Genomic DNA, 24210 nt, shown 5'->3' with positions numbered 1-24210 from the left:
AGAACCCAATGTGGGGCTTGATCCCACCATCCTGATATCAGGGAACCAAAACCAAAAGTTGGATGCTTAACTGACTGAGCCACCCAGGCACCCCTCTACCTGGTGCTTTTGTTTTGGAAGATTATTAATTGTTGACTCAATTTCTTTAATAGATACATGCCTACTCAGATAACCTATTTCTTCTTTTGTGGGTTTTGGTAGATTGTATTTTTCAAGGTACTGATCTATTTCATCTAGGTTATCAAATTAATGGACATAGAGTTCATAGTGTTTTTTTAATCATTCATTGGATCTCTGATGATATCCCCTCTTTTATTTCTGATATCATTAATTTGCATCTTCTCTTTTTTTCTTAACCTGGCTAGGCTTATTGATTTTATTCATCTTGTCAAAGAACCAATTTTTGGTATTGCTGATTTTTTTCTTTTGATTTCCTGTTTTCAGTTTCATTGATTTCTGCTCTAATTTTTATTATTTCTTTTCTTTTCCTTACTTTGGATGAATTTGCTCTTCCTTTTCTAGATTCCTAAGGTGTAATGTTAGATTATTGACTTTAGATATTTCCTCTTTTTAAATATGTATATATTCAATGCTGTAAATTTCCCTGTAATTACTACTTTTGCTTTTCCAAATACTTTTTTGGCATCCCACAAATTTTGATAGGTTGTATTTTTATTGTTACTTATTTCAAAATATTTTTAATGACCCATTTATTATTTGAAAGTGTGTTGTTTATCTCCCAAGTATTTTGAACTTTTCCAGCTATCTTTCTGTTAATGCTTTCTACTTTAATTCCAGTGTAGTTTGAGGGCACACGTTGTATTATTTCTATTCTTTTAACTTAATTAAGTTATTTGACAGCTCAGAGTGTGGTCTGTCCTGGTGAATGTCCCATTCAGACTTGAAAAGAATGTGTAATCTACTGTTGTTGGATGAATCTATAGATGTGAATTATATCCAGTTGATTGATGGTGCTGTTGAGTTCAACTCTGTCCTTGCTGGTTTTCTGCCAGTGGATCTGTCCATTTCTGATAGAAGGGTGTTAAAGATTCCATCTGTAATAGAGGATTCACTTATTTCTCTTTGAAGTTCTGTTTATGTTTTGCCTTATATATTGTGATGTTCTGTTAGACACATACACATTAAAGGATCATTATGTCTTTTTGGAGTATTGAGTCCTTTATCTTTATGTATTATCTCTCTTTATCTGTGATAACTGTCCTTTAAAGTCTGATCTGTTCGAAATAATGGATACTGCTGCTTTCTTTTAATTAGTGTTAGCATAGTAAATCTTTTTCTGTCCCTTTACTTTTAACAAATATGTCTTTATATTTAAACTGCATTTCCTTAGGCAACATATAGCAATGCCTTGTTTTTTGATCCATTCTGACAATCCCTGTCCTTTTTTTTTTTTAAGATTTTATTTATTTGAAAGAGAGAGCATGCACAAGTGGGGTGAAGGGCAGAGGGAGAAGCAGACTCCCTGCTGAGCAGAGAGCCCGATGCGGGGTTCGATCCCAGGACTCCAGGATCATGACCTGAGCTGAAGGCAGATGCTTAACCAACTGAGCCACCCAGGGGCCCCTCTGTCCTTTAATTAGTATATTTAGACCACTAATGTGTAAAGTAATTACACATATAGTTGGATAAATATTCACCATATTGGTTACTATTTTCTCTTGCCATTGTTGCCATTGTTCTTTGTTTCCATTTTTGTCTTCCACATTTTTTCTAGCTTTTGTGGTCTTAATTGAACATTATATATAATTACATTTTCTCTCCTTTCTTAGCATATCAGATTTCTTTTTAAATTATTATAGTGGCTACCCTAGAGTTTGCAATGTACATTTACAACTAATCCAAGTCCACTAAATAATATTCTGTTTCATGGGTAGCGTGAATGCCTTATATAATATCAACGTATGCCTGATTCCTCCCTCCTCTTCTTTGTATTAGCCCATCCGAGGGATTGTTCATTTCTGTTATACAGTGTTTTTGATCACTAGCATTTCTTTTTGCATTTTTTTTTAGAATTTCTTTGCTTATATTATCCATCTGTTCTTGCGTGTTGTCTGCTTTTAAAAAATTTTTTTTAAATTTATTAAGCCATTAGCATATTAAACATAGTTTTAAATTTTCTGGTCTGATTATTTCAACATTTCTGCCATATCTGACTCTGGTTCTGACATTTGTTCATTCTCTTCAAATTGCTTTTTAGTATGCCTTGTAATTTTTTGTTGAAAGGTAGAGATGATATACTGGATAAAATGAACTACAGTAAATAGGCTTTTTTTAAAAGATATTATTTATTTATTTGGCAGAGAGAGACACAGTGAGAGAGGGAACACAAGCAGGGGGAGTGGGAGAGGGAGAAGCAGGCTCCTGGATGAGTAAGGAGCCCAATGCGGGGTTGGAGCCCAATGCGGGGCTCGATACCAGGACCCTGGGATCACGACCTGAGCCGAAGGCAGACGCCTAACGACTGAGCCACCCAGGTGCCCCCAGTAAATAGGCTTTTAGTAATGGTACGGTATAGGGGAAAAAGCTGTGTTTTGTAGTCCTATGGTCATGTCTCAGTCTTTCGGTGAAACTGTGCCTCTTGACTATGAACTTCACTAGTGCTTCTTAGTCCCCATCCCCCACCCCTCTTATATGAACAGGATGGCTGGTGGGGGCTGGAGTAGTGTATTTCCCTTCCTGCAGGTAGATTAGGCACTGATAAGACCCTAGCAGGTAAGGCTCTGGTAAGAGTTTCTCCCAAGGCCAGGCCTTGTTAAGAAGAACTTAGTACTCTGGCATATTTCACATGGAAATCTTCCCTCTGTTGATAGTAAGAGGGAATTTTTCTTTCACATTCGGGACATGGTACAGCTCCTGGAGATATAACTCACAAAAACGTGGGGACCCCACATAATTGCATTCCCCTGGAGTTTTTAACTCTCAGGCTGTCCACCCTGAGCCTCCAGTAACTCTTCAGTTACAGTTCGCGGTTCTCTTCTCCAGCACTGGTTCCCACAAAAGTTTTTGTTCGAAGATCTTTGTTCTGGAAAGCTGTGGTTCTCTTTATCCTTTTGTCTTTCTCCAGTTTTTAGGGCAGCAGTTTGCCTTACGACCTCACTTCTCAAATGGATCTAACAAAAGTTGTGATTTCTGTTTATTTGGCTTTTTACTTGTTGTTACAATAGATTGGTGACTTTAAACTTGTTACGTGCTGGAAACTGAAAGTCCCTGAGGATACTTTTAGTTCTTCCAAAAATGCAGCATTGAGAATCCAGTTCTTTTCCTCTTCACTCTCTAGGAGTTTCCTCAAATAACAATTCCAGGATTGTTACGTAATTAGAGATCTGTGCAATGGGCAGAGTATAATTGTTTGTGGTTATCATAAGATAGTGTATTTTGTTTAAAAATCTGAGGAGTGTCAATCTCTTTGCTCCTATAGTTTTTCACACAAGAACAGAAAAGATTGATTTTTCACAAGACTAAAATCATTTAAAATATACTCACTGGCACTCTGTGGTTAAAAAAAAGAAAAGTATTTGGCCCGTGGCTTCTTTTCTCAGGGTGGTAAATTCTTAGTACAAGATAATAGTGTCATGTGTCCATTTCTGTCTTGTCATGGGATTGCCTAGAACATAATTTGCAGGTTGAATAGCAGTATATCACTGATCTCTGTGTAATGAAAATACTTGCAGACAATTGATAGCCCACATGAAGCAATATAACAGGTTTCAGTGCATCAATTACAAATATAATTTAGACAATAAGTTACTTTCAATTTCATCTTCATATTTTTTAGATTTCTAGTAATTAAATTTTAAGTGTAGCATGAAAGTACATGACTGTGTGTATGTGTGCGTGTGTGTGTGCAGAAATGAGGTGACCCTTTTATACTTTATGAGAGTATCTAGATAAAAATGTTGATTTCTCTCCTTTGATTTTTTTTCATGTTTTCCTTTTAACCTGTTTGGTTCTTTTTTATCTCAAAATGTGAACACCCAAATACTTGTTTTAATTACACAGATAATCTGTGAAATTCCTAAAAAGTGAGAACATTTGTCAAAGCAGAAATGAAAAATAATTCTCCACGTCTTGCCACCTGTGATTTTGAATGTGTATCCTTTCAGTTTTTTCTGTCCCTCTCCCTCCTCTTCATCTCTTTCACACTGTCTTTGTTATGAGCATTGTTTCTAAACATACGGCAACCTATTCCCTGTCATCTCTTTTTTCACAAATTATTACCTACTTCAACACAAAAAGCTACATATCATAAATTTAATGAATAAATATTATTCAGTGGTTTGTATGTCCCATAATCCATTCAACTAGTTTCCTATTTTTGGCATTTAGATTGATTTTTTTTTTAAATACTGTAAACAGTATGGTGTTATAAACATATATGTGCTTGTTAAGTGATTTTTCTGGAATATCATTTGCTTTCATTGTTTTTACCAAGATGATCATAGGCCTTGATGTTTCTCATCTATTTGTGTATTTTCAGCTCTTTTCAGAATTTAGTAAGCTTTTAAGTTAATGTTGAAGGAGAAAATTGCATTTTACGGTATTTGAGGCTATTGTTCCTACAATTTTAAAGCATTCAAAAGGTGATGATGGTTCATAGCGGTCTGATCTTTAGGAATAAGCCATGTACTTATGAGCAAGATAAACTTTACCATGTTTTGCCCTCTTAAAATCTAGCAGCAACATCTTTGATTTTAAAGATTGTGTATATCTGATATTGTGTTGAAAAATAATCTTTATTTAATTTAAATAATCATACTTGCTAATTATATGATATTTAAATATATTACATGATATACATAGTATATAACCACATACATGTATTATATATAACCACATATATAATATGTGACCTTATATAATACTTTAACTCCTTTATAAGTCCCTTTTAATCCTTATGTACTAATACATTTAATTTGTGATTTTTCTGTTATTTGACTCTTTTTGTTTAAGATGCAGTCAAATTTTCTAAGGTTTCCTTGTAGCCTTAGAGTCCTGGTTTCTATAAAGAAAAGTAAATAAAACATCATCCAGTAAATCATATGTAGAGCTAAGAATTAAAACTCTGTCTTCTAGTTTCTCATTGCAAGTTGGATTGCCATATTTGTTTGGATAATTACAGTTTCTTACTTTGGGAATTTTCCAGGCTGCATGGGTCGATTCTCACTGGCCATGTCTAAGAATGGGTCAGGAGAGCTTCCTGAAATTGCTATATTACTACTGAAATCCTCACAGGTTTCTGTCAGGCCTCTGTAGCTTGAACTAATGACCAAATTCACAGCTCTTTTCTGGAATCTTTGCATTTGTTTAGTGGGAAAATTTGGATACACAGAAAGGGGTCTAGAAGGAATTTAAACAAAATAATAAAACCATCTTATAAAATGTTGCTAATTTCCCAGCAGGTGTATTTTATTTTATTTATTTATTTATTTTTTTAAAAGATTTTATTTATTTATTTGAGAGAGAGAATGAGATAGAGAGCACAAGACGGGGGAGGGTCAGAGGGAGAAGCAGACTCCCCGCCGAGCAGGGAGCCCGATGTGGGACTCGATCCCAGGACTCCAGGATCATGACCTGAGCCGAAGGCAGTCGCTTAACCAACTGAGCCACCCAGGCGCCCCCAGCAGGTGTATTTTAAAGTAAACCATAAATATTCTTTATATCGGATGCTATTTTCTTTTGATATTGAGGTAGTGTTTATGTTCTTGGGTAATAAAATTCAACATAAAATTCTTTCCTAATGAGTTTATAATATCAGTAATTACAAAACTAGTATTTCTTAAGTGGGGACACCTTCCTCCTCTCACCATCCCCCTCCCTTTGAGAAATTTGACAATTTCTGATTAGTACAACTGTGGGGGTGAGAGAGTGCTACTGGGGTCCAGTGGTAGGAGGCAGGGATGTTACTGAACATGTTAACAGTGCACAGGAAAGCCCCGGCAACAAAGAAGTATCTGGCCTAAATGTCCATATTGCAGATGTTGAAAAGCCCTGCTCTGAAAGAATATTTGAGTCATGGCATTGGACTTCCTAAGCAGGGCGTATTTACTCTCTTTTATAAGTAACATTTATTTTATCCATATTCAGTATCAAGTAGCAGAAAAAGGTAATAGAAACTTCCTGGGTGCAATAAGTTACACAGGTTCAAAATTATACTGTTTCTATTTTTATGGGTCAGATTTATTAAGAGGCTGGCAGGAAGTTACAAGGCCCGAGTAAATGCTGTGCAGTTATATAATTCCTTAATAAAAACACGTACTTCAGATTTCTGTTGAATATATTTTGTTTCTTTTCTGACTTCCATTGTGTTACATTTTAGAATTTGAGAAGTACCCATAAAGGGAAAAAAATAGCCCTGGATTTAATTTACTTACACACGCACACATACACATACCTTATAGAAATTCTGAGAATGGGGTAAGAATGGTTGATAAAGTGAGGAAGTGCTGACATGGGGAAAAGACATTCAAGATGACGGCAGCCTGGATAATGACATGGAGGTGTTAATATCATTGGCTTCATATTGCCCTGAATATGCAAATTTTCAGCCATTTGCCTTTATCTTATCTTCTCTGTAGTTCTTTTGTTTTCCCCAAATAATTTCGAAAATTTTCTACCTTTCGAATCATAGGCCACTCTGTAGGTATCTTTTCCAGTAACCTGCATGTTAGATATGTTGTAGTAGTAAATATTTTTCTTTAAAACTGTATATTTCTGGGCAGTCATATGAAGGGGAACCGTAATAACTGCATCAAATAGCATTTGGTTGCTGGGAAGGGCTGTCGGACACTTCCTGGTTGTGTCTAGTAGTTAGAGATGTTAAATGCCCTCCCTGGGATGCCCAGGGAGAGGCAGGTTGTGTCCCTATGTAATTGGTGGGCATCCTCACAGTTTGAAACAGACAACATAGTTCATTCTTGCCATTTTTCCTGAGAAATTATATTTTAATTGTGTAGCTCAGTCTTCCTTCAGTTCCTATCATCAGTATTTTTTTTTTTTTTTAAACAAATCTACGAATTTCTGGGGCATCTGGGTGGCTCAGTTGGTTAAGCATCTGACTTCAGCTCAGGTCATGATCTCAGAGTCCTGGGATCGAGTTCCGCATCGGGCTCCCTGCTCAGTGGGGGAGCCTGCTTCTCCCTCTCCCTCTGAGTGCTGCTCTCTCTTTCTGTGCTCTCTCTTTCTGTCAAATAAATAAATAAAATCTTAAAAAAAAATCTACCATTTTCATTCTACTTTTATGATAGTTCATAGAATCCAATACAAAAACCTGAGTGGTTCTTCAGAGTCAAACAAAAATCAGATGAGAACATCCATTCTTAAAAGTAAGCTTAGGGGCACCTGGGTGGCTCAGTCGATTAAGTGTCTACCTTCAGCTTAGGTCATGATCCCAGGGTCCTGGGATCAAGTCCCATATCGGGCACCTTACCCAGTGGGGAGCCTGCTTCTCCCTCTGCCTGCCGCTCCCTCTGCTTGTGCCCCCTCTCTTTCTCTGACATATAAATAAATAAAAATCTTTAAAAAAAAAAGTAAGTTTGGAAAGATGGGTAAAATAGTATTACTACTACTAATTAAAATTATTTAATATAGTTATTAACATAAAAGACTTGTAAAGTACTGAAATACTTTGTGTGCATTATCTTATTGCATCCTTAAAACAGTTCTGTGAAGTAGAAAGTTACCTGCATTTTACAGATAAGAAAACTGAAACTGTAAGATTATACGCCAAACAAGTATGTTGAGTCTAACCCAGGAAGTGTATTTTGTTGAGCTCATGTTCTAGACAATATCCTATTCCTACTTACATTTCTGTGCAATTATGAAAGCATACAGAAAAAAGCATAGACTCGGAAGATAGAGTGCTTTTAAAAAGGTAAGAGATCAGGTAGTTTGAATTCTTGGAGGTGGTATTGGAAAAAAATGAAAGTCGATATGTAACAGCATTGCCAATAGAAATGTTGACTTAGCACAGGATTTGGATGATACATAAAATTTAATTATTACACCTGAAGACATCATTTGGGGCATTTGGAAAAGTCATAGCTAGAGGTGAATATACTTGGAAATTGACAGACTACATTTTGAGTCGAGCCTGTGCATTTGGCAGCCAACCAGTAATGTCTTTACTGCATTCCCAGGATTCAGAGTATTGGGGGAAAAAGAGAGAGGAGATGCATGGCCACTTTGTGATGTGTCTGACATGGCTGGCCAGACAATGCGAACTATTGCAACTTTGTCATTGTCAGTATAATCTTTTAACAATTACTTTTGTTACATTTTTTGACAACATGACAAAAATTATGTATTGTTTTTACATGATTTGGCAGTCCTTCTTGGATGAAATAACTTGTACAATTCACCTTTTTCTACCTTTACTTTTTTTGAAACATGCATTAAAAACCAATATTGTGCCTAGGGTTTTCAAGGGTTTGGTATAAAATATTAACTCAGTAAAAACCTAGTTTACTTGTTTGCAGTTTACACATCTTTCTGGCTTTGGAGGAGAACTTTAAAGTCGAGCTTTGTCTTTTTGTTTTCATCAGAATAGTCAAAATAAGAAAAAAAAATTAACTGGGTTTTTAATTCTCCTCAAAGTTCTTTTACTTATTCCCAACTCCTCAGTGCTATTTTTTCAGGCTGTGCAGGAGACAAACACTCAACAAGCCCATGTTGTTACGAGATAATCCATTTGGATTTGATAAGGAGCCATTTGACATCATTGTAGACCAGGAAAAGTGGAAATATAGGTCAGTAGTCATTTCCTTTGTTTCCTACAGAAAACAAATGACTCAATACTCGATAGTCATCTTAATTTTTCTCTAGGCACAGAAGACCGGTGTTGTTATTTCATTATATAATCCATTCAATGTTCTGGATGTGTTTTCATTATTATCCACATGATTTTCATAAAGGGTAATAACGACTGGTGAATATGTTAATGTACAGTCCTTTTAAACTTGTACTTTGGCAAATATCTGTTCTTTTTCTTTCTTCTTCTTCTTTTAAGTTTCAGTAATCATGTAAGTCTGTAAAACCTTACAAATCCTACAGACAGTGTTAGTAAAAGCAGAGTCCGTTCTTGTCTTGAATAGGTAGATAATAAAATGACATATATACGTTTGCTTTATTTCAACCAAACCTGTGTTTCCAAGTTTGGATACATTTGACTTTATGTGTCTCTTAGAAGATTTGAACATACTCAGCTTAAGGGAAATCTTTCTCTGTGGGTCATAGATCTTGAGTATGCAAAAATATATTGAAATTAAATGATATACCCAAATATTCATGTAACCCAGAGTAGAGTAGGTCCTTTAAGGGATATTGGAGGAATATATGACATGGTTGGCTTTTCCTGTTGGGTTTCCTGTCTCAACTCTGTGGACAATCTAGAAAGATTAGTGCCATCCTTGACACTTCCTTTTGCTCTTTTTCATCACCATACTTCTTCCTTCTTGTCAATCATCAAAGGCTGTTCATTCTACCCATGAACTGTTTCTCAAATATTTTTCCTCCTCTTTCTTCCTGCTGCCATGGCCTTAGGTCTAGCTTACCACCTCTCCCCTGGGCTACTGGGGTGGCCTATGAACTGGCTCTTCCTTCTGCATCTGGTCCTATATATTTATAGGCATCTTCAAATTAATTCTAGTGCTATCTTTCTAAACACAAAGCTTAAACATACTGTGTTTTTGCTAAATAGGCCTTCACAACTTCCAGTTGCGTATTGTGTGATGCCCAAACACATTTCTTCCCCATGTACCTCTAGCTCTTGAGGCAGGGAGCTTTTCTGTCTTGTTCACTCATGCCCCTAGCAGCTAGCATGTAGCGGCATTAAAGAAACATTTTTTAATGAATAAATAAAGTGCCATAACATAGGCCCTCTACAACCTGACCTGATCTCCTCTCCAGTTTCTCCTCCAATGAGCAGTATGTTCCAGCCACACCAAATCCTTTACCATTCTTCATAAATGGTGGGGTATTTTATAGCCCTAATAAGATTGTGCTTATGCTCTTCTCATCTGTCAACCATCAGTTACCACCTGGGTCAGTTAGACCCAGGAGAATGAATTGACCTTGCGTCTGCCTACATTTATTGTTCTCATTAGCCCAAAAAATATTTACTGAGCACATACTATCTGTTAGACACAGTTATTAAGTCTGGGGATAGAGATACTCTTATGAACAAGAAGACAAGGTCATGTCCTTCCTGGAACTTACATTCCAGTGTAATAGCAAGTAAAGAATTTGTCGGTAGTGATGAATATTAAGATGGAAAAGAATACACAGAGGCCCAGAGGAGAGGATGTTTTTGACATGGCTGAAATGTAGTCTGAGCAGAGTATAAATGGGGTAGGGTAGCTGGTTCAAGGCTCATTGGACATGGGGTCCGAGGTACCTCCTGTAGGGCAGGGTAAGGGCTTTAGACAACGTTCATACTGTTTGCCTTCAGTGTTTCTCTAATCTGCCTGCCTTTGCCTTGCTGCTCCGGCCTCAGCCCTGGTTCCAGCCTTCTGTCAGACCTCAGGAGCCTGAAGCACAATAGCCAGAGTAGCTTGGGCAGCTCTGGGCTCCTACGGTTTGCAGCCAATGTCCGAATACTCAGCGGTTGAGGCTGTCTACCCCTGGTAGCCATGGAAAGTAGACTTAGCCCCCGAGTTAGACTGCTGCTGTTTTCATAATCTTGGGCAGATGAACTAATCTCTCTGAACCTGAATTTTCTTGTCTAAAAGGAATAGCAAAAAAAAAGGGAATAAATGGCTAGAATGAAACTCTATAAAACTTTCTCCCTTCTGTTCACTGATTATACCCTAAATGCCTAAACAGTGCCCGATACTCAGTATTTTTTTGAATGAATCAGTTAAACGTACTAACGAATGATGTGATGAATGTAAAGCTCATGAAACAACACTCAGTATATATATGCTCAGCAAATGGTAGCTCTTGTTATTATAGTTGTTAATATTATTATTTTTAAAATTGTGATCCCTGTGATCATCCTGTAGTTGTGTTGCCAGTGTAATTTTCCATGTGTGGAGACTGTCTGCTGTGTTGATCATTCTGCCCGGGCTCACGGTGCCTGGTTTCTGTTTGCCTGCGTGTGCCTAGGGAAGGAGGCTTGGGCTGGGCATGTGCTTTTCTAATTCCTGTCTGGCCTCTGCTGGGGCTAAACCCTCAGAATTAGTTTCTACTAGACCTGTAGAGAGTCTTGTTTCTGGCTTCCTTTTCCAGGACTAAACTCACTTCTCTCTTGTCTTTATTTATTTGTTGAGATATAATTGATGTATAACATTATGTTAGTTTCAGGTGTATGACATTTAATGATTCGATATTTGTATATATTGTGAAATGATCACAGTGGGTCTAGTTAGGAAAAAAAATTTTTTTTCTAACATCCATTCTCTTAGCAGTCTTCAAATATACAATACAGTATTAACTATAGTCACCATGCTGTGTATTACATTCCTGTGACTTATTTGTTTTATAAGTGGAAGTCTGTACCTTTTGACCACCTTCCCCCCTACACACAGATACATGCCCTGCCTCTGGCAACCACCAGTCTGTTCTCTGTATCTATGAGCTCATTTTTTTGGTGTTTTTAGTTCAGTTGTTTTTTTAAATTTACACTTACAAGCAAGATCATTTGATTTTTGTCTTTCTCTGACTGACTTCATTTAGCATAATATCCTCAAGGTTGATCCATGTTGTTGCAAATGGCAAGATTTCTTTCCTTTTTATGGCTGAATAATTCTTTTTTCTTTTCTTTTTTTTTTTTTTTTTAAAGATTTTATTTATTTATTCATGACAGACAGAGAGAGAGAGAGAGAGAGGCAGAGGGAGAAGCAGGCTCCCAAGGAGCAGGGAGCCCGATGCGGGACCCGACCCCAGGACCCCGGGATCATGACCCGAGCCGAAGGCAGACGCTCAACCATCTGAGCCACCCAGGCGCCCATTTCTTTTTTCTTTACATGACATCAAGACTACTTGTTACCTCATCCTGATAACCCCATATCTGCCCCTGCATGTTAGATCTCTTCCTGCAATGTTAATACCTGCCCAGCTGGACTGAGGTTTTGCCCTCCCTCTCTAGGGTTTGGTTGGTGGTAGGTGAACACTTCTCTTGCCATGATATTGTCCTGCCCTTTTTTTTTTTTTTTTTTAACCTGGTTTCTGTTCCTCAGTCTTTGGCTTGCCCCTCTTATTTGCCACAGGGCTTCATGGTTCACAGATGTCGTGTGATTGGAAGGAGGTGAATTTGGCATAGCAGAGACCCTCACTGCATGTTTATGGAGAGATTTGGTTAACTCACAATCCCCAAGTGTGTGCAGTTCTTCAGAATATGAATGACAAAAATAACATTCTATTACACTTAGTATTAATGCTGGGGTGGAGAGTGTTATTTGGAATCTCAGATGACATTTCTAAAATATCAGTGTGAACTGCATTGTTGTGGTAATTTAGCACTTGCCAACATAGGAAACAGAATGATCCTTGCTATCGGGAAAATAGAAGTTGCTACGTGGCAAGTACTGTTTTACCAGTCCTTATGAGAGACATAATTCCATGTTTCAGTGGGAGGAATTTATGGAAGAGTTTTATTTTTAAGACTGAAGACAGATATTTCAAAATAACGTATATATGAATCATTGAAACCGCTGAAGGGGATTTAAGTTGAGAGTTCCAGTAGGTCTCTAGTTTAGCTCTTAGTTTTGTCAATATGGTTATCTAAGAGATTATAAATTAAATGTGATGCCCAGATGTATCTCTCTTGAGTATCAAATGTAGAGGGTAAAGTTCCTGTATCATCTAAGTGCATGAAGCTGTTGTGTAAATATTGAATGAGCTACCAAGGGTATATGAATATTTTCAAAACACTGGATTGCAGATGAGATTACGGTAGATTTTTCTGGATGTTGAAATCAGGATGGGATTGACTTGCTAAATATGAGCTATTTCTAGGATAGGATGCATAATCTCATCAAGCTAAGAAAATATGTTGAAAGTTGAATTTAAAGGGGAGGAAAAAAAAAAGGAAATCACTTTGAAACCATGGCTTATTTGACCTCTTATTGATATTCCCCAAAATGTTGATACTCACCAGTGACCAGAAGTTGCACATTCAATTCAAATTAGCTCAGTTCTGAGAGGAGCTGTTAATGGAGATTCCAGAGTTCCTGAGAAGAGAGGGAGAGAGAGGACAAAAAGAGAGAGAGAGAGAGAGAGATGGGGGGAGGGGGCTAGGGTAGGGAGGAGAGAAGAGAAGGAGGAAGGATGGCGGATGGGGAGAGGGAGACTTGTTTGGAACAGAGCTGTACCCCTTGGTTATCTTGAGTCCTGGGCCAACTTAACCTCCTTGTATCTCAGATGTCTCATCTTTAGAGAATATAGCATTGACTTTTTGGGTTGCTTTAAGGGCCAAATGAGAATCCCTTAGTACAAGGTCTGGTCCTTAATAAATATGCAAATATTATGTGTTGTTATTTTGTTTGTTACCAAGATAATAATAATTGATTTTTTTATGTGACGATGTGATTTGTTGTATAGTGATAGACATTTGAAACTGTTGGCTGTGTGTAATTCTAATCTCTCAGGTTTGTTGATCCTTAACCTGTATAAAGCAAGATGAATTCACTGATTCTCTTGTGTTTCAGCACTAGTTTTGGGGTTATGAAAAAAACAGTTATGTTTTCTCCAAAGAACTGGATGACCCACAGTCAGGAGGAGGGTAAAGAAAAGGCTTGCATTTTGGGAATAGGAGGACAAATTCTAGTAATTGCCATGGGAAAGTCCCACCCCCATTCATTCTGTTTTTATGAGATGATCATTGAGCATCGGTCCGTATGCTTCCTGCACATTCCATTCAAAATATTTTGAGACGTTAGGATCATTGAAGGTTGTGCTTGTCCTGCTTTTGACTAGGAGAGCTACTATCAGCTGGACTTCTGTGTTGCCAAATCTTATTTGGCAAACAGGAAAGTCCAGAGTACCATTCTCATTCAGTGCACATGTAATTGGTCAATAGCCAGCTAATAAATCTGCTGGTAAACTTTTGCTTTAATTAATAAAATGTGCTCATACAAAGCAACACTGTAAGTGGACACACGTGTGTGTACATGTGTATACGAATATATACATACACATATATAAATTATACAGGGTTGTATAATATCAAAATGTTCATTACAACATAAATATACAAAGGGTACAGTGTTACTAAAATTGATGACTGTGTAATTTTATTTGCCTCTTGGGAATCAATTGAGCTATTGATTCCACAGCAAATGTGTTTTGATTAAGATCACGGCAAGATATGTTTGACAGCAATTTCAAATTATTAGAGTTTATTACATATTTAAAGTCTACAGTCAGCTGAGATTGTATGTGTCTGATTTTAGCTTAGGGAGATAAATCTATCGATATTTTGTCCCAGGAACTATATCCTCAGTGCTGTACAATTACCATGCGCTCCATAAAACCTGTACCCTTTCCTGAATGGTCTGGAATATGGTGTGATGCTCAGTGCTTATGTATATACTAAACAGGATTAGAATCGTGAATGTAGAGATTAATATGCTTTATGTATATTTACAGTATTGCTTTTAGGCGTATATATAAATTGAATCTGCACTAGTTGAGTTTAATAGTTAAGGATTGGTTTCTTAGCTGTGAACATTGTTATTCATGGTGTTTATTTTGGTTGTGGCTGTGGATGATCCTAGAAAATCATGGAAAGAGACATATTTCCAGGGAAAACTTAATTTCTTAAAAAAACTCTCGAGAGGTGTTTTATTTTTCCACTTTTATGTGAAACTAAAGTGTACATCCTGTCTTTAACACACGTAGGATTATTCAAGAATAACAATAAAAAAATCATGAAAATACAATGATATTTAAATGTGCTAAATGGAACGTGGGCCCAGTCAGGTTTTCATGATTTATCAGTTTTTAACTTCAAAGACTCTGGTTGGCTTGCATTTTTTAAACTAATGAGTTTATCACAGCCTGTGAGGAGCATGGTTAAAGTCTATCAGCTGTAAATTGGTTACAAAGCACTAAGAGGGACATTAGCCTCTAATCAGATTCCAACCAGTTCATTAAACCTGTCTTTCCAGAATCGCTCTTTGTCTTTTCCCTGCCTTTGCAAGGCATCTTCCCTTTTCCTCTGGGTAAGACCTCCTCCCGGGTAGGAAGCAATATCAACTCATTCTTCATTGTCTACCAACCAAACAGCCTACGGGATGCTTTGTTAGGATAGATTTCTGGCTGCTGTGAAGGGCAGGGGCGTGGAGGGCTGGTCAGCTGCAGGAAGGCTTTCTTGAAACTGGGTAGTTGCAAGCCAAGCTGGCTGCTTCCAACCACGGAAGCAAGTGACACAGTAGGATTTGAGATCCATGCCTGATGTGTAAGCAACTCACCAGCCTCCATGAAAGGATTTAAAGCTCGGAACACATTAACTGAGCTTGCCAGGGATACCACAGTTCTTTCTGCTCGAAGCTATTGGGATGCAAAATGCCTAAAAAATATGGACAAGTCAAAAGCACAAATTAAAAAAAAATGCATCCTGCCAGTTTTAATAATATTGCGCATTTCTAAGAAAATCTAACAGTAGTTTCTTCCTTTTTATTACCTAATAGGCTAGGTAGCATGGAATTTTTAAATGCTCATTAGTTAGTTCTAGAGTAAATTTGCCTTTTCTTCTTGTTGATGTCTCAGAGCAAATATTTCTGATAAGAGGCCCTATAAATTTTATTTCTTATTTTTCTTAAACAAAAAGGAGTGGCAAGAAAGAGAGATAATTAGAGCTTTACTATACTGCACTCTGTTGGTATTATTTGGTAATAAAAACATTTATGATTTGTCAAAGTGAGAGTTGTTTTTATTTAACTATTTGATAGAAAAGCAACTATGTGAGAGGCAAAAACCTGAAGGTTTAGAAATGCTACCAACCTTTGTCATCAAAGGTAGGCAAAATATTTAGAAACAGATCTCTCTTTCTCTCTCTTTTTTTTTTTTTTTTAAGGAGACCACTTTAGAGTCATGTGTTTACATTCTATGATTGAGCAAAGGAGCCATTCTAAAAACTCAAACTTAGTCATTTCAGTTTCTTAGTTTGGTCAGTAGATGAAGGTAAAGTTGACATTCTAAACATGTTTTAAAACATGATTTTGGCCTGGAGCAAGCAATAGTAAGTGTCTTTTAAACTCCCTTCATAGGTTATTGACTTTAGAAAAGCCCCCAAACAGTGAAAATTAGTAGAGAATAACCTTGATTTAATCTTTTTGTAAATACTGTTTGAGATTCTAGTGAGTCACAATAGAAATAAGGTTCTCCTTTCAAGAAGTGGTAAATTCAGCCAAACATACACCAAAATAGAAAACAAATTGTTACTTATTTTTTGGTTGTGACTTGAGCTTAAAAATTCACTCTCAATCCAAAATTTATATGAGTTGTTTTTGAAATAGATGTTTGGGGTCAATACATAGAAATTTTCCTTTGATCTGAAGTGCCATACCAAAGTTCAGTGTCTAGAATTATATTATCTTGTTTTTAAAATTATTTAGACTTTGATGATAATTTGAGCATACGGTCATTTTTTTATCTTTTTCTCCTTTGTGGATTTCTGCACACATACAACCCCTGGAACTAAGGAAGAAGGAAACATCCTTCTCTTTCCTTCCACTATTGCAAAAGTGTGATGAATTGTTCCAGCCCCATATAAATTAATGTTAAGGTTTCTTTACTCCAGTTTATTATAGTCTGACCTCCAACCCAGAGGTCAGAGAATCAGACTGATTAATTCAACTTCTTGGTCATTATTTCAAATGATAGTTCAGAATGGGGGGATAATTGGTTATGCTGATATTCTCATTTAATTATACTTCATTGTTAAAAAAAATTAGGTTAGCAGTACTAAATGTACTATGAAGGAAGAGTCTACCAGATGCCCTCATTTGAATGCTTTATAGCTGACTTTCCCTCTCTCTCTCTGTTTTTACTCTCAGAATATCAACACCTTTGAGAACAGAATGTTAATGCTTGATGGGATGCCGTCAGTCAGAGTCAAAACAGAGCTTTTGGAATCTGAACAAGGGGTAAGTTTCCAACGATGCCCCACCCTCTTCTCTTTATGATAGGGGCAGTCATTTCCAGAGCATCTTGACGTTTGCTGCCCTCTGCTTTTTTCTCTCAAGTAAAGATCATCTGAGACTGGTTGATCCTCATCCATTTGCAACCTCAAACATTACTAACTTGGAAAAGACAACTTCCTGAAACTAGGAAAGCACAGTGACCTTATAAGAACCATCTGGTTTTATTTAAGTTAGTGAAGGTTTTGAAAAGCTAATAAAAATCCAAAGCAAAGAGGAATTGTTTAAAAATAAGATACGAATATAACCTCCATGCCAAAATGGCTTGTTTCTTTCTTAGGAAGTTACGGAGTACAGGTATGGGAATGTTCCTGTTTGTTGGATTGATTTTTCTTGTGACATTTGTATTTACCGTTTTATATACCGTGAGGACTAGAGAACAGCTGATGAAATTCAAGTTGGTGAGTTTGAAATGCAAATAAAGCAAAAGAAGGCTTATATAACAATACATAGCAAAGTTGACAGATTAACGTATGGCTAGTGAAAATATGAAGACTTAAGAACACAGCTGGTGGGGCGCCTGGGTGGCTCAGTCGTTAAGCATCTGCCTTCGGCTCAGGTCATGATCCCAGGGTCCTGGGATCGAGCCCTGCATCAGGCTCCCTGCTCAGCGGAGAGCCTGCTTCTCCCTCTCCCTCTGCCTGCCTCTCTGCCTACTCGTGCTCTCTCTCTCTATCTCTCTGTCAAAAAAAAAAAAAAAGAACACAGCTGGATTTCTTTTTTAAAAGAACTTAGGTGATTTTATAATTGTTAACATTTCTAGCTTCACTAGTTAAAATTATAATAAGGGCAATATGACTGCTTGCAGCACTGGCTAACCACGTTTTGTATTTAAGTGAGAAAGCACAGACCGTGTGCCCGAGGGCACACTGCCTACCTGTGTTACTAACTCACAACCACTGAGGCCCTACAAATGACCGAAACAAGGATAAATTAAGAAAATATTTAATCTTAATCTTATTAATATATCTCTTGCCAAAAAAAAGCAAAACATTGGCAATGTTTTGTAAGTGAGCAACCAGAAGATGTTTTAAATGTAAATAAAATTTCACTTAAAAAATCTTGTGTGCATGAGTTCATGTGGGACTCCATTCAAGGGGTTCGGATACTGAGGGACTTCATAATGAGGAACCGAGGGCATGAATCCAGACGGTAGCATGTGGGGGTTTCTCCAGTAACTTCCCCATCCCTGAGCAATCTGTGGCAAGGTGTATGGCATCTCAATATATAGTTCTCTTCTTCACGCTAAGCCTGTGTCTGAAACAGTTTATATTCAGTGTTGATTGTTGTAGCTCTGCAGTGAACTTTGTGGGGTATGTCAGCCAATAACACACCTTCTCTGTTCTGTGCATGACATAATGACAGACTCACATAGGTTCAACCTAACACTTAGACAATGGAGCATCGTGATAGAAAAAAAAGTGTGGTGGCGTTTGATATTATTGTTCATTGTAGACAAGGCTTCAGAAAAAGTCTTGTGTTCACCTGGATTTTCTAGCCTGACTCACCAAATTAAACTCTATGTCTTCCAAGCCAAGTAGTTTTTACCTTTGCTGTTGAACCTAACATAGGAAGGATTTGTTTTATTTCTTTGGAATTTCTGTTTTCTTCATCTAAGTGTGTGAGCATCAGTTTCATAAAATAAATTTCTACACACCACATGTTTAAGTTGAACACACCACACAGACCAGAGTATCTCATTTACAGAGGATAGCGTTGATAGAAAAGCGAGAGTGGTATATTCCACATTGTTGCTTTTATTTCACGAGATGTTCTTCAACTTGAATAGCAGTAAATCTACTCAAGTCATGCATGTTGGAGGAAGGCAGAGAAGTACAGAGAGTACTACTTATGCCACTGGTCAGAGCCAGGATGGTGCATCGTTGTTCTTAGGTCTGGGAATCTTTGAGGATGTCAGGATACTTCTCCTTTACTGTCAATTTTCAGGGGTAAGGTAAGGTTTGCATGAAGGATTTAGATGCACAAAATCAAAAGCCAGGATTCCCAGGGATTTTACATTTTGATACGAACCTCATGCCACATTTCTTCTAGACATTATTTACTACCCTCAGATAGGGACAGGAAAAATGGTAGCTTCATAGGTTTTACTTAATGCTTAACCATTAAAATCAATTTTCCTCCTTGTGAGTGGAGCTGTTGTTAGTATTTTAACCCTAATTTAGATTGTGTATGTTGAAGGCAGTAGAAACTTGATTTTATTCTTTTCCTAAGCTTTGTATGGACTTCTTAAATATATGGCAGATATAATTTTGTTCTCTTTTACAGTAAAGCTTTAAGAGAAGCAGCCCAGTGTTTAATGAAATGTATTATGACCTAATTATTTAGGGAATACAGTAATTTGTATTTAGTCATTTGTAATATTTCAAATCCATTCTTCTTTAAAATTAGGGGTTAAATCTGGACTTTTAGGGAACTTCGCTTTTGGTCATTTTACTGGAGTTTTTAATTGGGATATAACGGGGATGGGTGACATATGGTATCACTTCAGAACCAGAACTATTTTAGATAAGGAATACTAGAATTCTAAACATTTCCTTATTTCCATCTTATAGGACTCTTTCCTCATTTCCTGTTAAAAGCTGGTTGAAGTTTGATTATTTTTATAAGAAATTGTAAACAGTGGTGAAATTAAAATAATCCTATGTGTGATTATGGGTTTCTGAAAAAGATGAGATATTACTAACAATGAACACAAAGTTATAGAAATGAATCTGTGCATCACAACAATGAATGAGAAAGCCTGAGCTTGATGTCAAGGATTGGATTCTGTCATCACTATGGAAGACCTAATTTCCAGGGTGTTTTTAGGACATAGACATTAAACGTCCAGTCTTTTGGGGGAAGAAAAGTTTTGTGTGTCTTTCAGGCCCCAGATACACTACCTTACTTGGCCCTTCTTTTTCAGTGCAGCGTGCACGCATATGTCCATTCTCCTCTCCTGGCTCTAAATAGTCCCTGTCAGCCGGTCTTTGCATACCCCCCCTCCCCAGTCTTCCAAGGAATTCAGGACCCGATGACCACATTTCAGAGCTGGAAGAAAGACTGTGGAATGGGTCTAGGTTTGCCACTCTGCTTTCTCTCTTCTCTAAAAAGTTCTGGCTGCCTTGCCTCATTCTCTTAATAGTTTTATGGTATGTGAAGGTGGTCATAGCTCTTCAATCAGATTGTAAGCTCTTGGAGGACAAGAATTGTTTCTTGTATTTTTCTTGTAGCTCCTGGCACCTGGCAAGTGGTTAAGAAATACATGCTTTCCTTCATGGGCATTATAACTGGCATGGTGAAAAAATATGAAACCAGTCATTAGCTCGTTATGAACCCGCTCTGTCAACTTCCTAGGGTTGTTGTGAACAAAAAAATAAAAATTGGGAATGTTGGAAACAGACGTTCTCATTGGTGCTATGGTGTTCATCTTTTAGCTATGTGAACTGAACAGGTACAGTAACGTATGGACACCAACTCTGTGTGCCTGCCTTCTGTTTGGAATTCTGTGACTCCTGCATCCTTAGTTTTATGGTACCTAAGTAGATTATTATTGTAGTCTCTTGAAACGTGACTTCAGTTTTCTTCGGGCTTGTCAGTAACGCAGCACATGCTGCTAAGCAGTCCGTGGGAAGGGCGTGAGCTCTTGTGATACGCTTCAGGGGCACAGCAAGGAGGGTTGGAATGACTTTGACTGTGACCTTTGGTGCTTGTGTCCTGCTGTTACAAGAGCTTCCCAGATGCTGTCGGCCTTTGGATGTTCTAACATGTTATTAAGCAAAGGACTAAAGCAGGAGGAAGAGCACTAGGACGATTCCACCCAGAGATAAGGCTGTAACAGAGAAAGGGTACTGCCTCAAAGACATAAAATGTGATTTTTGTTCCTGGCCTTGCAGCTTACCAGCTCGAATGGCATTGGGAAGTGACTTCTTAACTCCAGGCCTCTATGTCCTCATCTGTACAGTGGGGGTGTTAAAGGCTGGCCCAGGTTCCATCTGACATTCTTTGAGTCTAGTAATGGGCCAGGAGTGAGAAAAAGCATTTCCCATTGGGAGTTTAACAATCCTACCACAAGGAAGCTACCTGTGTGTGGAGGTAGAAATACGTAGACTTTAAAAGGGGACAGACCCAAGTTCAGGTGTTCACTCTGCCAGGGGCCAGCCGTGTGGGTCCCCTTGGTCTCTATCCACCTATTTCTCCTCTTCTGGGAAGTGAAGTGAACTGCAGCCTCCTAAGAGCCTGCCTGCATGTGGTGGGTGCTGAATAAATGTTCTCCCTTTGAAGAAAAGCAGGAATAAAAAGGGCCCCATTGTTTCAGTTTCTATGGATGCAAGTCTCATATCGTATTTAGTAGAGATTTAAACATTTGGATTCATTTAGAATTGTAAAAGAAGATTTAAGGTAAATCTCCAGGTGCACCCCTTATTTTTTATTTGAATTTGTATTTAAGCATATCTGGAGAAATATTTCAAATTCTGATTAGATTTTATCACATAAAAAAATGGGATAATGGAGCCAGAAATCAATGATTATATTAACACAAAAATGACATCCTGTTTGGGCGTGACAGTGGTATTTGGCCACAGTTTTTTAAAGAAGGAGTTCTGAGTTTGTACACTTCTGAGATACTTATTGCAGTATTTACAGGTGAGATGATTAGGTGTTTGGGATTTGCTGCAAAGTGAGGTGGGAGGGCAGAATGGATGGGGAGAAAGATGAGCGAAGACTGGCCAGGAGCCCATCATTATTTAAGCCACACAACCGGTACCCGGGGTCTTGTGTAACCGTTCTGCCTAATTTTGTATATATTTGAGATTCTTGAAAGTAAAATGTTTAAAAAGGAGAAGAAGCCCTCTACATAAAAACAGAAGAATTCATCGGTGCACAGGCGTCAGAGGGAGTCCTGCGGGAAGCATGCCTCACCCAGCCCCCCTCACTGTTCTCTGAGTCTGCGGGGAAAGAGCTGACCCGGGTCCTTCCCCCAGCCACAGTGGTGCTCAGGCCTGTGGTTACCCCTCCTCTCCCTTCCCCTGAGGGCAGGTGCATTTCTGAGCCTTGGGCCTTTAGGTAGAGAGTGGTAGCAAGAGTGGAGAAGAGAGAGAGAGGGAGAAGGACATTGGGTGTTTTGCCAGTTTTAAGTGTTCCGAGCAGTCAGTGATCGGGTTGTAAAAGACCCTTGTGCGTTCCGCTGGGGGACGAAGCCCCATGCCGCTTGACCGCAGGTGTGGAGCCCCGAAGGGTACAGGTGTGGCAGCAGACAGGTTTAATTGTATCCTCCATGGCTTACTACCAGAAAATGTCAGGCCAGAGATTCCTATGAGCTCCTTAATTTTAAAAATAGGACAGAAGAGGGGCGCCTGGGTGACTCAGTAGGTCAGGGTCTGCCTTCAGCTCAGGTCATGATCCCAGGGTCCTGGGATCGAGCCCCGCATCGGGCTCCCTGCTCAGCAGAGAGCCTGCTTCTCCCTCTCCCTCTGCTGCCCCTCCTGCTTGTGTTCTCTCTTTCTCTATCTGTCAAATAAATAAAATCTTGAAAAGAAAAAAAGAACAGAAGGGAGTGATGGTCCTTTTCCTAGAGGCAGCTTGCAGTAGCTTTTGCAAAGCATTCTGCAGGACATTCATAACAAGGTGGTGAAGGCATTTCTGAATCACAAAGGACTGACTAGCACCATTAAGTCAACTGTAGTGGACCTTCCTGTAGAGTGGAGTTTTGCTTTATGCTTCTCATTATTCCTCATCATCTCAGTACAAGGAGCTTATAGCTAGGCAGGGCTCAATAAATAGTGATTCAGATGCTATTTATTATAAGTGAGAGCCAGGGCCAGACTGTAGAATATTGAGGATTTTGAGACAGGTGCTATTCTGGAAAAGACCCCAATCTTTGGGCTTAATAAAGAAATAGAGACAGGTGCAAGTATTGTAGCTGAACCTAGACATGTGCTATGGAATGTTTAAGACAGGCAGTTATATTAAAATTTAGTAGCTTTAGAGAGAGAAAAAAAAACCCAACAAACCTTTTTCTTTTCCTCAGTAAAACTGTATGTTTAATTTAACATAAAAGGTTTAATATATATATATGTAAAAGCTTAGCAGGACAGTGTTACTTTAATGACTTTATCAGAAAAAAAGAAAAGGCATTGTAAAACTGCCACTTGCAGTGCCCTTTAACAGAGGCTCATTATTACCTCCCCTACTGTGGAACAGAAGCCAGCGGAGCTAGTAAATTCATAGAATTATCTTAGACATATGAATTTGCTTATCATTTAATATTCTCCTATGACCCACTGCTTGAGATCTTTTGATCTGTAGTGAAATCTTTGCCTGTCACTCCCTGGCTTCAAAGGAAAACATGCAGAAGCTGTGTTATTCCTAATCCAAGAAGACCATTAAAAAAAAAAAAGGGCAGGAAAAAATATCTGTACTTGCAAAACTCATTTTTAGGAAGAGCTATCCGCCACTAAAGAAGCGGAGTTGGACTGATTTTACTAATGTCAGAATGGCCAATAAATGTATTAATAAAAGGAATTGAAAATCAATGAGCTGTGATAGTAATTACAGATAGGACCCAAGGGAAATATAGCAGGCAGACAAATCCTTTCCCTTGGGGGCTGCCCTGGGCAAAGCTATGAAGTTGATAATTCTGCCCTCCTTCTTTCCCGTTAAGCAATGTACTTTCTCCTTCAGCTTAATTCTCCTCCACTCCCAACCCTTGGTGCTGTGATGGCTCAGGGTACCCACAGATGACCGGTTCTAACTGGAGTCTCCTTAATTGAGGAAAATGTAAAGTGCTATTCTTTCCGGGAGTCATTTGCATTTTTATAGGGTCAGTGCTTTGTAAAAAGGAACACTTCTTAAAGAGATTTCATGCTCTGGGTAATTTGGAAATTTCAAGTTGAAGGAAAATTAACCTCTCTGGAATATTTCAGCTAATGCATGATTGTGTGCGCCTTTGTGTACTAGTCTTTGTGGTAGAATTTCAAAAACGAAATCTGGACCATGAGGCAAGAGTTGCTCTTTATCTAGATGTGTTTTCATGTGCTAATATTTGTAT

At 38.1% G+C, this 24210-nt stretch overlaps 1 protein-coding gene across 5 annotated transcripts in view; it reads left to right on the top strand.

Moving 5' to 3' along the window:
* KLF12 (KLF transcription factor 12) overlaps positions 1-24210 on the top strand; it is a 398169-nt gene that overhangs the window by 164404 nt on the left and 209555 nt on the right. For 4 of the 5 annotated variants that reach the window (XM_088021861.1, XM_088021863.1, XM_028106075.2 and 1 more), the window contains exon 3: positions 17016-17105. In XM_088021861.1, coding sequence (XP_087877987.1) covers positions 17016-17105 — 90 coding nt within the window. Of the gene's footprint in view, positions 1-8654; positions 8766-17015; positions 17106-24210 lie in introns of all 5 variants that reach the window. The other variant, XM_088021862.1, reaches the window with a different exon arrangement.

Source organism: Eumetopias jubatus, unplaced genomic scaffold, assembly GCF_037043125.1.
Source record: "Eumetopias jubatus isolate StellerSeaLion01/CBP00866 unplaced genomic scaffold, mEumJub1_p1.0 scaffold_3, whole genome shotgun sequence".
Classification (NCBI taxonomy): domain Eukaryota; kingdom Metazoa; phylum Chordata; class Mammalia; order Carnivora; family Otariidae; genus Eumetopias; species Eumetopias jubatus.
Note: the sequence above shows the minus strand (reverse complement) of the source record. Positions and strands in the feature narration are given on the sequence as shown.